Below are 16463 nucleotides of genomic sequence, written 5' to 3'. Positions count from 1 at the left end.
GGGATGCTCACTCCTCTCTGATGTTTTGGGGGTCTGTGTTTGCTCTGTTCCAAATTTATACTATTAAATATGAACTTCTGAACTTGAATACTGTTTGTTATCTCAATGTATACATTGTAATATTTTACAAATGAAGATAACTAATTGACGTAATAATATGGTTCAATATCAAATGATTTTAAAAACTAAGCGCCCTCATGACATGCATCTTCTTCGTTATGCCTATATGGGGAATTGTATAGATCGCAATTCGAGAAAGCAAAAAAGTTATTATTATTGTGTCGGATCACCCGATGCTTCAAAATAGTTCTTTTAAAACATGCACTGCATATGTAAGAGTTTTCGATCTCTTCAATCCTTAACATAAATTATGGATGTAGTGCACAAATTTATCTAATCCTCTAAATTGACATCAAATACATGTGCATTGTAATATTTATTTTGTGTGCTAAAACGCAGACATTTAGGTGCCTCGCCGAGTAACAAGCATGTCACAGTAGCTTCTGTATGCATGTTAGTACTAGGATTAATACTAGAAGACGGATGATGATAGCATGTATTCACGCATTCCTTAGATCTCCGAGTTCCTTGCTTACGCGTCATTACCACCCATAAAAATTTGGATCGTTCTATATCTTTATTAATGTGGTCTTATTTGATTTGGAAGAGAGAAATACCTTGATCCGCCAAGTCGTTTTTTTCCTCCTTAATCATTAAGAAAATGTAGCCAGAGATATTTTAAGCTCAGTTTGTATTATATCCATTAACGCCAATACTATCGATCTAAACATTTAAACAAACTACATCTGGCTTAATGTTTTATACACGTGACAGACACCCTTAAATTCTCTCGAGGCACGTGCAGAGATCGAGCTGCACCGAACGCTTTCCCACCGGCTTTTTTCCTCCTCCATACCTGTCATAACTTGTCGTCAACAACAGCATCTTAAAGTGATTCACGGCCTTGTAAGAGCTGCAGGGTTTGTGAGGAATCAGGAAGCATTCCTTGTTTTTCACGGAAGTCTAGCCTATCTGTTTGCCATGGCCGAGGATCTTCCAGGCTCGCTTTCGGGGCCTTCTAAACGCCCGGGATGTACCGTTGTGATCGCTATGGATGGAAGTTTATATTCCCAACATGCATTTGAATGTAAGTTAAAAGTTTGGGGTCAAAGAAATTACGCAGTTTATATATAAGCTGCCATGCATTTCATTCAAACGTGCACGTTTTAAGTCGTAGTTTGTTCATTGTTTACTATTGACACGTTCATTGACATGACCTGATTTAGCCTTTTAAATATTATGGTGCTCTATGAGTGACAAAATTAAGGCATTTCGTTTCAAATGAAAGTACTCTGTAACCCATTTATTGTGTTTTTTCTGGAATTTGCGTAATAATATGCGTTTTCTATTTTTAATCTTTTAGGGTATGTTGAAAACATGTACAAAAAATAGCGGACTAACTTTAATGTAATAAAACGACAACAAATTCACTTAAAATCATCATTTTCATGAAAGTGCGACAAAGTTGTATTAGTTCACTGTCCAGATATTTTACACACACCGTCCAGAATTTTTCTGGCACATAAATTAAAATACAATGTACCAAAATCCTAAAAAAAAAAAAAAAAAAAAAGCCTGGAAAAACAAGTCTCGGCGACGTCAAATCCCACATATACAGGCCAAATAGAAAATATTTCAATAAATCTAAAAAAAAAATCTGCATTTGCCATCTTTTCATTTACACATCAACTCACGTAAGTAAGCCCGGCTGAGCACTTGTTTGTACACTATCTACTAAGTATTTTACAAATTTTACTTTGATCACCATTGGATGACTTTTTCCACCACTATATGTTAGCAGGGTTAGAATCTCTCAGAGACACAAATACCACTCTCTCTGGCACTCTAGAAAGATACTTTTTTCATCATAGTGAAAGTTTAAGTTGAAGTACATGACTGTATGTTTCAACTTACAGAAAAGACTCACATAAGAAACCACGTAAGTAAGATGGGACATAAAGCATGCATTAAAGCATTGCATTTACCCCTCTATGGTCTTAAGAATGCCGCAGTTAAAATGATTTTCAAAACAAACATCAGTGGATGTTTACTACTTTCTGCATGGCCGTAGGAACCGGCCCATATGATTTTGCCGATATATATATACTTCTATAGAAAACGTAGCTACTACATGCTGATCTCTTTTTATTTGCTTGTCAAGGAATTTTTGATAGTTGATAGTGTCAACCCCCTCCCCCCGGGAAAATATATGACTGCCCCCCCCCCCCCCCCTGAAATTGCCTCCTTCTGACCTGTTCTGCATCATGCTTAATTACAGACTGCTGATGAACTCTTAATATCATAGTTAGCTATTAATATTTTTCTTTTAATTTACAAAAAAATATAGAAATGTGATAACAAGGTTAATAAAGGATTTCTAAGAGCTGTCAAGTTCATTTCTTTGTATTCAGTGTCTCTATAAATATAGGGTTTCCCGAAACAACATTACGGAGGAACTCTACAGATACGTCATTGTCTGGTTAAAGAAACGTGAAGCTTAGACCACACAAAATTGATTTTCATGAAAGAAAACCCATAGCTCGCCATTGTATGCAATAAATTACATTTAGAACGTCTTTATCATAGCTAGCTTGCACGTCTATTGAAATACCGTAAATGCCGAGCTTGACATATTGAGATCCTAGTAGATTTTGTAGTGAGTCACTGCTGCTTTCAAACTGAATTACAGGATCAGATTGTCATTGAAAACCCAATTTACTAGGAATTTTTGAATACGCAGGTGGCATAAATGAAGTACAGCATAACACCCTTAAAGCGAACATGCTTTTAATGACTTGATGCTTACAGTGAAGAGATTTTCATTCCTCTGACTATGCATTGTACGCTTAGAGGGTAGAGAGTATATCTTAATTATCTTTATATTATAACAAAGCAAAAATGTCTATCCCTAGCACTTTGGCATAAGAATATCTTACAGTAATTAGCTTATGAATTTCATAATAAATTGGCATGCTACATGTATTCATAAAAAATGATCTTTTTTTGGAACGCATACGTCATGGACATTTCAGTATAACCCGGACAAAATTCTAATATTGGAAAGTAGGTTTTTTCCCCTTCTCGAAAGCTCTAGACCTTGTAGGTACATGACTTTAATTCTTGGAATAAGATTGTCTTGGAAATGCTGATGATAAATCATTTCTTATCACGTAACTTTGCTTTCTAAGTCGGATTTGTTTGAATAATAGATGAAGTACGCTGTAGTATTATCTTTGCATTCAGTCCACAACCCTTTATCATTATAGTCAGGTTGTCTTTTTTTCCCAAACACATGCAATGACAATAACGCCATAAACGAGCTATTAGAAAGATATAATTATAAGATTTTCAACGTCTCTCAAGATGTAGCCGAATTATAATCTTGTGAATATTATTGAAATTAAAGTTTTATTTATATTTTAAGTTCATCAGTTTTCATATCTTTCCTATGAGACATGTTTTTATATCAGTTACAGAAGCATTATTTTTTATAATAGACTTGAAAATTAAAATAACTTTAAAATTGTTACATGCGCTAGAGACTTAATGTCAAGGTATTTGTGTTTTTGGATGCTTCGACGATAAGGAAAAACGACACGGCTTCAAGACTTTAATACACAATTTTAGTTGATTTTTTTTTTGATAGTGGGATATAGTCATAGTAAGCAGAAAAAAAGATGACGACACGTTCCTCCTCTTATGCAGGAAAGCAATCTTAGTTGTACTCAAATAGCAGAACAGTTGAATTTAAAAAAAGATGATCGAAAAGTTTTGTAAGCAGATCTGAGAACCATATTAAATGGTTTTCTATTGAACAAAGCAGCATTACATATGTAGCTAGTGCAGGAATAACAACAGTGACGGTCAAAAGAGTAAATACACATACATGTATGCGACGAGAAAAACATTCTGCTCATATAAAAACTTTTAGTAACTCTTGCTTTTGGTTGGTATTTTTGAGACATGTTAAAGCAAATATAAACATACACGAACATGAAATATGGATAAATAAAAATTTCCGAGGCCCTGATCCAGATAGGATACTAGTATACTGACAGACAGACGAACTGCTAAAAAGTGATCATAACAAAGCCACTTTATGTTTTTAATGTGAGGCATAATTAAGTAAAACAATTTCCAGAACCAGCGCAAGAAGATGAGTTTTTAGCTCACCTCAACGAAGTTGGGGGAGCTTATGTAATACCCTCGATGTCGGTGTCGGTGTCGGCGTCGGCGTCCCGGGTTAAGTTTTTTGGAGCAGTTTTCTTTTTAAGTACTTCTGTGTCCTATATTGATTAGACATGCATGGAAGATGTTTCTTGTGTGTTTCATTGTACCAGTCAAAGTTTCAGATGCTGCAATTTCAGCAAAGGAATGACCAGGTTAATGTTTTTGAAGCAGGGTAACATTTTTGGTGCAGTTTTTGGTGTAGGTCTCATTTCCGACGAGTAACTAAAAGCCCTATGTTGACCAAACTTGCATGGATGGTACATCTTAGGATGCACACTAGGCTTTCTTCGGATGCTGAATCTGACCTACATTTTCCGGTTGAGTGAACAGGTTTATGTTTCGGTGCAGGTCTCATTTCCAAGTAACTATGAGCACTAAGTGACACTTGCATAAATGATACATCCTAGGATGCATACTACCAGACTTGCTTCGGATGCTGAATCTGACCTACATTTTCCGGTTGAATGAACAGGTTTATGTTTCGATGCAGGTCTCATTTCCAAGTAACTATGAGCACTATAGTGACATTTGCATGAATGATACATCTTAGGATGCATACTACCAGACTTGCTTCGGATGCTGAATCTGACCTACATTTTCCGGTTGAATGAACAGGTTAAAGAATTTGGTGCCGGTTTCATTTCCAAGTTACTATGAGCCCTATAATGACCAAACTTGCATGGATGGTACATCTTAGGATGCATACTACCAGACTTGCTTTGGATGCTGAATCTGACCTACATTTTCCAGTTGAGTGAACAGGTTAAAGTATTTGGTGCAGGTTTCATTTCCAAGTTACTATGAGCCCTAATGACCAAACTTGCATGGATGGTACATCTTAGGATGCATACTACCAGACTTGCTTTGGATGCTGAATCTGACCTACATTTTCCGGTTGAGTGAACAGGTTAATGTATTTGGTGCAGGTTTCATTTCCAAGTTACTATGAGCCCTATAATGACCAAACTTGCATGGATGGTACATCTTAGGATGCATACTACCAGACTTGCTTTGGATTCTGAATCATACTACCAGACTTGCTTTGGATTCTGAATCTGACCTACATTTTCCGGTTGAGTGAACAGGTTAAAGTTTTTGGTGCAGGTTTCATTTCCAAGTTACTATGAGCCCTATATTGACCAAACTTGCATGGATGATCTTAGGGTGCATACTACCAGACTTGCTTCAGATGCTGAATCTGACCTACATTTTCTGGACGAGTGTACAGGTTCAAGTTTTTGGTGCAGGATTCATTTCCAAGTAACTTTGAGCCCTATAATGACCAAACTTGCATCTAAGGGTGCATTCTACTAGGCTGGCTTCGGATGCTGAATCTGACCTACATTTTCTGGATTAGTGGAAAGGTTAGTTTTTTTATACAGGTTTCATTTCCAAGTAACTTTGAGCTCTATGTTGAGCAAACTTGCATGGATGATACATCTTAGGATGCACACTAATGGACTTGCTTCAGATGCTGAATTTGACACACATTTTCCAGATAATGGACCTCGTAAAAGTTATGGGTGCAGGTCTATTACCAAGAAACTTGAAGACTTATGTAAACCAAACTTGCACAAATGATGCATAAAGGGATAAAACTCTCAAACTTGCTTCAGATGCTGGATTTTAATTACGTTTTCATGGTGAAGTACTAGTTTGAAGTTTTTATATAGGTCTATTCCAAACTATCAAATCAAAATTGCATAAATTTGGCATTTTTTGGATGTACAATTTTTGTTGGTTAATTGTGTGACTTTGCCTTACTTAAAGACAACATTCGTTGAGGTGAGCTCTGTAATCTCTGATTGCCTATGTTTTTTTTTAAAAAGTGATAAACTAATAACAGCTTATCGATGAGGACATGTATCTCTTCTTATACAGGAAAGTCATCTTAGTTGTTCTCAAATAGCAGCATAATTAAATTTAAAAAAAATTTAATCGATAGGTTTTGTAAGAAGATCTAGATCTACAACCAGAAATGGTTTTTTCTCTTGAACAAAGTGGCATTAGCTAGTACAGGAATAATAGCATCGCAAAAAGTAAATGTGACGAGAAAACATCCTGCCCATAAAGTAACTTTCGCCTTTGATTGTGATTTGTGAGTAATGTTAAAATATAAACAGCAACAGGAAATATGGATGAATAAAATGAAGCCATGATCCAGATAGGATTTTTGACTAACAGATCTATATAGCTAAAAAGTGATCATAACAAAGCTAGTTTGTGTTTCTGATGGGAGGGCATATACATCTACAAACACGTACATCATGTTAACGAAGTTGGATCCTGATATTTAAAGTCTTGAACTTTTTTTGCCAAGTATATTTTTAGTTTCTACATACACGGGGGTCGACACGCTTCTTTTGGCGCTACAGTACATTTAATATGGCATTTTTGCACTGAAATTTGTGTCTTAATTAAAAATTATATTTTTGACGTTTTCCCTCCAATATTTTTATTCAATAAAAGCATGAAACAAAATGAACTCTACGTTTGTTTAAAAAAAAGACACTTAAAAATTGTGACTAAGAAAAAGTTTTAAATAGCTTCGCATAATCAATTATTTGACCTTTCTGCACTAATAAAAAGTGATTTTTCTGGCATTGAAAATTTAACTAGTGCTAATTGTAACGGGGACCGTTACAGATGTTCCCCAAACGCTCCCCAACTCCCTTTTGGTGCCATATTCCCTGTTATCTCTATTAGATAAGAAATACTTTATGGAATTTAGACTTAATCAAGGTCTTCCAAGAAAAATACAAAATATATTTTAAAAAATAGGCATTGCACGCGTGTTCATGTGCATAACGACCATCTTATCTTGTCTACACTATCTAAAATTTTAATAATATCAAAGCATTTAATCCAAAAGTATTAAAAAATGCACTCATTCGAGTGTATTTTTTATTTTACTCATTTCACGTGCACGCACGTGCATAATGACTACACCTTCTTGTAGGAGTCCCTTATATTTATCCAAGTTCTAAATCCCATCCTGTTTGGTTGAAAAACAAGAGAGTTATAGCCATTTGAAGTTTCAGCCAATCAGATTGCAGCACACGTGAATGCGCGTGATTTCATGAATATTTTCTATATCATATTTTAGGATATCGTAATGCATGACTATGTTTTAAATTTCAAAGCATTTCGTCAAAAAACAAAGGAGATATAGCCATTTAAAGTTTTAGCCAATCAGATTACAGCACGCGCGCATGCGCATGCTTTTATTAAAATTTTGATATATCATGCTCTAGATCTTCATAATGTAGGACCATGTTCAAAATTTCAAAAGATTATGACAAGAAACAAGAAAGATATTGAGACTTTAGTTTCAGCCAATCAGAGCGAAGCGCACGTGCATGCGCGTGAGATCTTGCTATTTTGACCATGCCATCTTGTCTATACTACTAATGTATCCTTACATTATGAGTTTCAAAGCATTTTATCACAAAATAGAAAAGTTCCGACTATATCTATTATATTGGTTATTTCAAGTGTTGCACGTGCGCGCTCTTGCAAGCACGTGCGCGCAAAATGACCTTGATTCCGCAAATCTGCATAACATGTCTACTTACCCTAAAAAGGTTTTACCTACCTCGGACGAACAGTTTACAAGATCATTCCCGGACAAAAAAGTACCCAGGAAGAAGAAGAAAAATAATAATAATAATAATAATAATAATAATAAGAAACAGAGTAAAAACAATATGTTCCCCAACTTCGTTTGGGGAACATAATAAGCAGGAAAATTATTTCAAAGTCTTAAACTTTTTCTGATTTTAAGCAAATAGGCCAAATTTATCTTGAATATTTAGAAAAGAACATCAAAAGCGGGGGTATGATGTAAATTTTCAGATATTACTAAAAAAAGTGTCAATTTTACGTTAAAATTGGCTCAATTTTTTCCCGGATTTTCAGAATATATTTACTATATATGTCACACTTTGTTGATAGAATTCATAAGAAATAATTTAATAGATATTTCAGAACCAGCATAACAAATTTAACTGCAAAAAAAACAAACAGCTTTTTGTGCAACCAGGAAGGAAAAATAGGAATCCAAAATTAACAGTACTGTTATAGTTCAAAATGGAAAAACTGATCATTTTCGTCTAAAAAATCTTCCGCCACAAAATATAGTCCCTATCTTAATTCTAGTTGAATGGAATTTAATCGATGTTTTTCACTGAATATAGTTAAATTTGTACTGTAGAAGTCAAATTTAATGTTAGAACTTAAAAATGGTGCATAATTTTATAAATAAAGGACCTGACCAAATTACGCTCAAAATCTCAGGATCGAACGTCCTTAAACAACAACATATACAAAATCTTTAGGAAACGCACTATCAGTTGAATATATCTTTGCAAAGTGACACCCTGTAAATTCATTATGAAGAATTTTCCTGTAAAATCTATAGTAGAGGCTTTCCAGAGCCAATTGTTTAGCGCTATACTTGATTCATACAAAAATCGTTTGGAATATTTACTGAATGTTTAAGAATAGTAATATTATCGAGGAGCTTTCTGCCTTTTAACTCGAATAACTGCGTGTTTGTGTCAAATGTTAGGGTGAATTGTATTGTTAAGTAGAATATACTTGTCATAGTTATTTAGAGATAGAAGTGAAGGAAGATGATGCTATCACTTTTTCCTTGACAGCGCAGAGGAAGTCGACTATTTTTGTATATATATTTATGAGTAGTCTCATCAAGTGTTACGTGGATGTACCAACTTTTCTATAACATACAACACGATGAAAAGTTCATTACTGATTACTATTCTTCTAAAACAAAATGAAAACAAATTGACACATTCTTGTCATCGTATGTCATCTGTGATGTTCGTCGTGTCATCCTTTGTCAGCTTTGATGTTCTTTGTAACGATGATGATGTCCACTCTTGTTAAGTCTTGTATGAGGGTATATAACTACATGTTGTATGGTACAGGAGCTGTCGTTCAGGATTGGTTTAGTATGGGTCAGGAATGGGTCATCATTGCAGCAATCAAAAGGGAAACATACATGTTTTAGATTGGAGCATATATTTTGATCTAAGGAACATGAGTGTAGAAAAAGAATTGTGATCCATACATTTGTACATTGTCATTAGATGTGTTATGTCTTTAAAAAGCACAAGTGTGACAGCAAATACTATACTTCCTTTCACTGAAAACTGATTTGCTAACTATATTGACGACTGGAGGTATCATAATTGCACAGACAGGAATACTTAGTATGAATTGATTATTGTGAAGTATAATCGGAGGTATATCAAAGAATACGTAACAAAATGTTGGAACTAACCTCTATTGAATCATAAGCAAAACTATGCAGAACATATGTTTATTGTTTACATGTAAAAGAAGATTCCATGTTTTATTCGGCCGCTCAGAATCTCTTATAGCTTGTAGAATATTGAGTATAAATTTCATTTCATTCTTTAGTGTCCTTGATACATGTACCGGTAGCTCTTACCCTTTGCAGGGTTAAAAAAGGCGATATGTAAATGTACCAAAAAATACAAAAACATCAAAGAATTTCAGTGTAATTTGTTAATGGCATAAAAGTATTTTCGAAATGATTTTTTTCAAAAATAATAAATATAACATGTATAACAATTTATGTTTAGCATACTTGACCACAGACCCTTCTAAGGCCTCGGAGTTGGCAAATGAAGAGGAGAGAAAAATCAAAGAAATGTTTGCTGATTGGAAAGATCAAATTAAACAAGCAGGGGTAAAAAACACTTACAAATTAATATGATAGTAATGAACAAATACACATTATAATATAAATATTGTACATATGTATATACATTTAGCTGAGGGCAACGTTGAAAATTTTCACCCCATGAAAGGGTCTGATAATGTTTTTTTAGGGATGAAAAATTTTATAGTTGTACTCAGCTACTAAATATATGTAGTACTTATCAAATATATTTTTAATGATTGCATAAAATTTATAGGTGTTGTTTATTAGGTGCTAAACTTTTATAGTTTCTTTTCTCTATTCAAGATTGATGGATGTGTAGTTAGAACATCCGGGGAACCTGGACGAGCTATCATCAAAATTGCGCGTGGAGAAGGCGCTGATTTTATCGTAATGGGATCACGTGGTCTTGGTACGCTACGCAAAACGTTTATGGGAAGCGTTAGTGATTACATCGTGCACCATGCGCATATACCAGTGACTGTTGTTCGAAATCGTGATGAAGATAATCAATGATAAAAATTTAACTTGTCTGCAAGTTATGTTTGAGCTCTATTTATTTTCGATATTTTTTCTTTCATTAAATTTTGTACATACCATATTGTTTAATTTAATAATGATTAACAAACTAACGTTCGATGAACATGTTGAAGATATCTTAAGTGGGAGGGGGCTACAAGCATAAAAGAATGAGTAAAGATAAGACCTTTGCTACGGTTTGTAGCAAAATTATAAGACATAAAGTTTAAAGAAACAAGCTGATTAAACAAAATTGGAGTATGAATGTAGAATACTAGCTTGGCTTAGACGCTTAAATGTGAGCAATATTTAGGGCTAACTAACAAATGCTAAAGAAAAAATTATAGACAATGTTTGAAAATGTTACAAATTTCCTAGGTGACGTGATATATGAAATATGGAAATAACAGCAGATATCATTTAATCTCGGAAGTTTATCGAAACAATACAATTCGGAAGCAAAGCAAACACAGACGTCTAAAAAAACATCAGAGGTGGAATCAGGTGCAAGGGGGATGAAGCAATCCAGTATTGAAAAAGAAGTCGATCAGAGTTTGACTTAAGGTAGGATTCTTCTCATATTTCTAATAATTAAAAATTAATGAAACTTTCACAGAATATGGAAGACAATATCAATAAGTGATAGTATCAGTGAAATTAAATTTGACCGTTTTATATTAGAGGCAAGGTCAGGTCAAGGTCATTATCTTTTTCCTTGACATTAAGAATAAGAAATACCTGTTGCCAATCATGTGATACCTACTTCTATTTCAAAAGTTAAATGATTGTTCTTTTTGCATAAAAACATATCACTATATCGGGACTATAGCATGATATTACCAAATTTACATAAATAATTTAACTTAACTGGATATTGGCTAATCCGAATTTTCTCTGTTTTTCTTATTTTTTTAGGATATATTAGTTATTTTCATATGCTTCCTATATTTAACTTTTTCTTATTTTCACATATAATAAAGTAGTCTTATAAATATACAAAATGATACAAAAACAAAAAATTTTGATCGTTTGCTTAGAGAGAAAAAATACTTTTTATGGATTTTTGGCTCAAATCTGCACTTTGATAGGAAGCATTTAAAAGCTAATAAAGCTCTAGTTTGATTGAGAAATCATATTTATTTGATATATTTTGAAAGTTTAGTCCCTCATTATTAATCTAACTTACATTTGATAATTTCTCCAAGTCTTCGACTGTGTAAAAATTATAACTAAATTCATTGTTCTATTATAATTTTGAGAGGCAGAAAAGATGATATTTTCATACGCCACCATTCCGCCAAAAATATAGTCCCTGCTAGTTTTCAAATGCAGTTTACCATTTCTATTTAAAGTTGTACAATTGTGATGAGGAAAGAAAAATATGGTCTTTTAAATTCCTTACACCTCAATATAAAAGACATATAAGCAAATATACTTTGAATGTTTCATCTAGTCAGAAACCAGAGAAGAATCCTACCTTAATGTAAGATTGTATTCGCTGACAAATTTATTATGGGTCATACAACTTGCTAGCTGCTGACTTTAAACAAGACTGCTTATATCTTTTCTTCAACTTATTTGTCAATATCTTGCCTCATTTTAGAAATTGTTCTTAAATTGCATGTACAAAAATGGTTCTCTTGCGTATCGAATCAGAGGGACAAACCCTGTGAGCAGACAAAATGGGTAGGTGGCGGGAAAAAATGGTGAAATCACGTTTATCATAAAGTCTCTTTGCAAGGTTACCATTAACGCCTTTCTAATAAAATATCCAAATATGAAACATGATCTGTTAATTAATGTTGTATCTTTCATTTTAAGCTCTCTGGTATATATATCGTCAATTGAAGTAACTATTGTTAAGTGATAATAAATCGCCGATATATCTAAATCTCGAGCAGTAGACAACAGCAGTGAAGTATTTTCTTCTTTTTTAAAATAGGAGTACAAAAAGGCCTCATTCAAAAGACGAAGGATTTTCACGTGTAGAACAGGGTGCTTTATGCTATGAATACCATATAAGAGGGTTGTTCGAAAAGTTCGTGGACTTATGTCATATCTTTTTTATTTCACGTCATATGTTAGCCAAATTTGGTTGAAATATTTTAACAATAAATCCAAATAATTCGTTTTTTTTTTTTTAAATATCACGATTTATTCAAAACTTATCCAGATCTTAAAAACGCAAAAATCGGATCAAAGAAATACGCACGCTAACTCGAGATTCCCGCCTACATTTTGGAACCATTTAATTCAAAATGAATAGCAATTTGGCCGTAAAATCTTTGTTTAATACAAAGAACAGTTCAATGGTAATTGATGAATTGTCTTAATACCAGCGCTAAACAGTAAATTATCCATAATTCCAGCTCTTGAAAAGAGGGGGGTAGACGATATTTTCCATTGAAATCGGAGTTTCAGGCATCACCATATTCTGAAATAGTCTTGGATATGATTAAATGTTCCTTATATCTTTTCTTCTGTCTTAGGCAAATAAATAAAACATGAATACCGTGGTATATCAATAAAATATTATGTTTCAGTTGTAAATCGCTTTGAAATTGGTGGAAAATAAACATTTTTATCGTTTTTTTTTTTGTCAATAAACGTATGTTCCCCCCTGTGTCACACAAAAAGCTTTGGTATGAATTTGTGAAATAACATTCCATATTACCTGTAAAAAGGAATTTTTGTGACACGGGGGGAAAGATGTTTTAAAAATATTTTCCGTTTTCCGTTGATTTCTATAGTGAAAAACACAAGTTTTACCAAAATTTTAGAGTTATCTCTCTTTGTTTTCCCAAATAAGTAACCATATAATTATCTATAAAAAATATTAAAAATTCATCAAATATGTTAACCTTTGAAAATTGACTCGGAGGTAGGCGGGAGAACAATACTATCGTTCGCAGTTCTTCAGTAAGTTACAAACAATTCACCCAATAGTATCTTGGGTCAAATTCTCTATAAAATAGAACAAAACGAAAAACAAACTAGAAATTCAAATTAGGATTTGTTACATCGATTCGTATTCCAAATTATGACTTAATATTTTGCTTTGTTGAAAAGAAATTGAAAACGACAGAAACGATGACGTTTTAGAACGTCACGGAGCGGCATATAACAACGCAATTTTGTGTTTTACTCAGGAAAAATCCTGAATAAACTCTAAAAATGTTGGAGGAATCAAAAAAATATGTCACAAGCGAATTGTGCATGTGTGTACAAATGGTACAGGCAGTATTTGAATGACACTCTGAGACTCTGTGTCGGGTGAAGACAATCTGTAAAGGAACTGTTTTACTGTAAAACTCTGAACAAAATCTTTGAAAAGTTGGAACGTCAAGGAAAGGCCTAGGCGCTTCAGATTTGCTTATCCTTTTAAAGCAGATTTAAGCAATAAAGGAAATGAAAGCCTAACAAAAATTAAAGGAAATTATACAATGAGAGCAATTCTTAAATGTCAAGTATTAGAAAAAGGATTTAACGAGTGGGCATTGGATTACTAAAGTAAACTGTGTGAAATGTATTGAGATAGTATTTTTTTATTTTATTATTTTTTTTTTTTTTTAGAAATTCTTGACGCTATGTTTTGACTTACGTTGTCGTTAGGTATGCTCCGCGGGTACAAATCATCTTGATTTTCAAATGAAGTACAAGTGTAAATTGATTTCTATTAAATCGAATGGAATGAAACTTCACACATCAACAAAACAATTTTTTTGTGCTTATTTTAAATTTCTAGTGCGTAATATAACGGAGATTGTCATCTTCCACGAACGTTTCGAACAACCCTCGTAATGTATAAACATTTATCAAATAAAGCATACAAGCAAATTCAAGGAATTGTGGTCCCCCGCTTTCAGTGCCATTGTGGGTGAGATGTCATTTTTATGACGTATTGTGTGTAATATGAACACCCTATCATATGTCATTTATTTAGAAATCATCACTGAACCCAAGGTCAAAGGGTTAAAGTTCTTGGTATCCAATCTAAAGTCTTCTCATAAGGATTACATATTTGAAGTATGAAAGCCCTAGCCCTTACCATTCAAAAGTTATAGTCAAGGTTTAAGTTTTTTATTAGTACAAAAAATGTACAAGGTCAAGGTCAAAAGGTCAAGGTTGTTGGTATCAAATGAAAGGTCTTGCCAAAAAGAATGCATATGTGAAATATGAAAGTCCCAGTATCTACTGTTCCAAAGTTGTGGCCAAGGTCAAAGTTTTTGAAAAGTAGGTCAGACTCCAAGGTCAAGGCCAAAGGATCAAAGTTCTTGGTATTTAATGAAAGGTCTTTTCACAAGGATTACATATGTGAAGTATGAAAGCCCTAGCCCCTACCATTCAAAAGTTTTGGTCAAGGTTAAAGTTTTTTCATAAGTACATAAATCGTCAAGGTCAAAAGTCAAAATTGTTGGTATCCAATGAAAGGTCTTGGCACAAAGAATACATATGTGAAATATGAAAGTCCTATAGTATCCACCGTTCAAAAGTTGTAACCAAGGTTATATACCGGTAGTTTTTAAAAAGTAGGTCAAACTCCAAGGTCAAGGTCAAAGGATCAAAGTCCTTGGTATCTAATGAAAGTTCTTTTCTAAAGGATTACATACATGAAGTATGAAATCCTTAGCTCTTACCAATATATATACCATTGGTAAAAGTTTTTTCATAAGTACATAAATCTCCAAGGTCAAAGTCAAAAGGTCAAAGTTGTTGGTATCCAATGAAAGGTCTTGCTACAAACAATACATATGTGATATATAAAAGTCCTAGTACCTACCATTCAAAAGTTAAGGCCAAAGTAAAAGTTTGGAATTTTTGTGTAAAAGTGGGTCAAACTCCAAGGTCAAGGTCAAAGGGTCAAATTTGGTGGTACCCAAAGAAAGGTCTTGTCACAAGGAATATACATGTGAAATATGAAAGTCATAGCTCCACTAAATCAAAAGTTATCGGCAAGGTTAAAGTTTTTGTGACGGACGGACGGACAGACAGACGGACGGAGGGACAGACGGACAGACGAATGAGATTTAATGTCCCCTCGCTTTCGCGAAAGCGGGGGACAAAAATATACTGGTACATGCTGATTATGACCATGGACCTCTGTGAGTATTTAAAAAATAAATTTTAACTAAGCTTTGAAATCCAAGTCCATTGTACTTTTAGAAGAGGAAATTTCAACTTTTTTCTTTAAGGAATTAAAATTAAAATCTTTTATAAATTAAAATTTAAAAAGGTCATTGATTTACCCCCACCTTTCACCCCTAGGGTGAAAATGAAAATTTGGAAACCTTATTACACATCTGCAGGACTCATATTTGCAATATCATCTTGAAAAAGAGGAAACTGCTACTGTGTATGATATATAAGGAGTTCTGGGAAACATTTTTTTGAAAATAAAAACGCCGTTTTTCAAACCCATATTTTGTTGCAATTGAAATTTCCAAAACCTCATTACATTGAATCAATCTACAGAATTTTACCAATTATCTCGCAGCAGGTAAATTGCTGCTTACAATATTGAAAAGAACTTATGGAATCCAGGTTGTTGTTAAATTGGCCTTCAACTTGACATTTAGATCTATCGAAGAGGTATTGTCAATTAACAATGGTTATTTTCATTCCTATGTCGGTACGATATATCCCGATGAGATTGAGATTAAAGATACCACAGGGTCTGACACACCTGCCTCATATGTAAATATCTTACTTGAAAAATACATTAATGGTAATCTAGCAAGCCAGCTCTATGATAAAAGCGATGACTTTAACTATGCTATCGTCAACTTCCCTTACTTGTGCAGCAATATACCTTCATCACCTGCACACGGAGTTTATATATCTCAGTTTATTCAATACGCAAGAGCAGTCTCTATGTATGAACAATTTCTAAAACGAGGTAAATTATTGACAAACAAGTTGGTGAAACAAGCATATCAGCAGTCTC

At 33.6% G+C, this 16463-nt stretch overlaps 1 protein-coding gene across 1 annotated transcript; it reads left to right on the top strand.

Annotated features, from left to right (window-relative positions):
* The first annotated feature begins 765 nt into the window (after nt 1-765).
* On the top strand, nt 766-10599 carry LOC134274963 (universal stress protein YxiE-like). The gene is made up of 6 exons (XM_062757204.1): nt 766-1147; nt 1424-1451; nt 1764-1778; nt 1977-1999; nt 9921-10027; nt 10307-10599. Exons 1-6 carry the CDS (start codon nt 1042-1044, stop codon nt 10514-10516), a joined length of 489 nt encoding a protein of 162 aa, XP_062613188.1. The 5' UTR covers nt 766-1041; the 3' UTR covers nt 10517-10599.
* The last annotated feature ends 5864 nt before the right edge of the window (nt 10600-16463 follow it).

The sequence above is a fragment of the Saccostrea cucullata genome, unplaced genomic scaffold (genome assembly GCF_032062105.1).
Source record: "Saccostrea cucullata isolate Sc308-1 unplaced genomic scaffold, CSIRO_AGI_Scuc_v1 ctg147, whole genome shotgun sequence".
NCBI lineage: Eukaryota > Metazoa > Mollusca > Bivalvia > Ostreida > Ostreidae > Saccostrea > Saccostrea cuccullata.
Note: the sequence above shows the minus strand (reverse complement) of the source record. Positions and strands in the feature narration are given on the sequence as shown.

Excerpts from the sequence above, each read along its gene's own strand:
- LOC134274963 (XM_062757204.1), top strand. The coding sequence starts at position 1,042 with ATGGCCGAGGATCTTCCAGGCTCGCTTTCGGGGCCTTCTAAACGCCCG. Across the intron at positions 1,148-1,423 it reads TTCCCAACATGCATTTGAAT|GGTATGTTGAAAACATGTAC; the intron begins GTAAGTTAAAAG and ends TTAATCTTTTAG. Across the intron at positions 2,000-9,920 it reads AGACTCACATAAGAAACCAC|CATACTTGACCACAGACCCT; the intron begins GTAAGTAAGATG and ends ATTTATGTTTAG.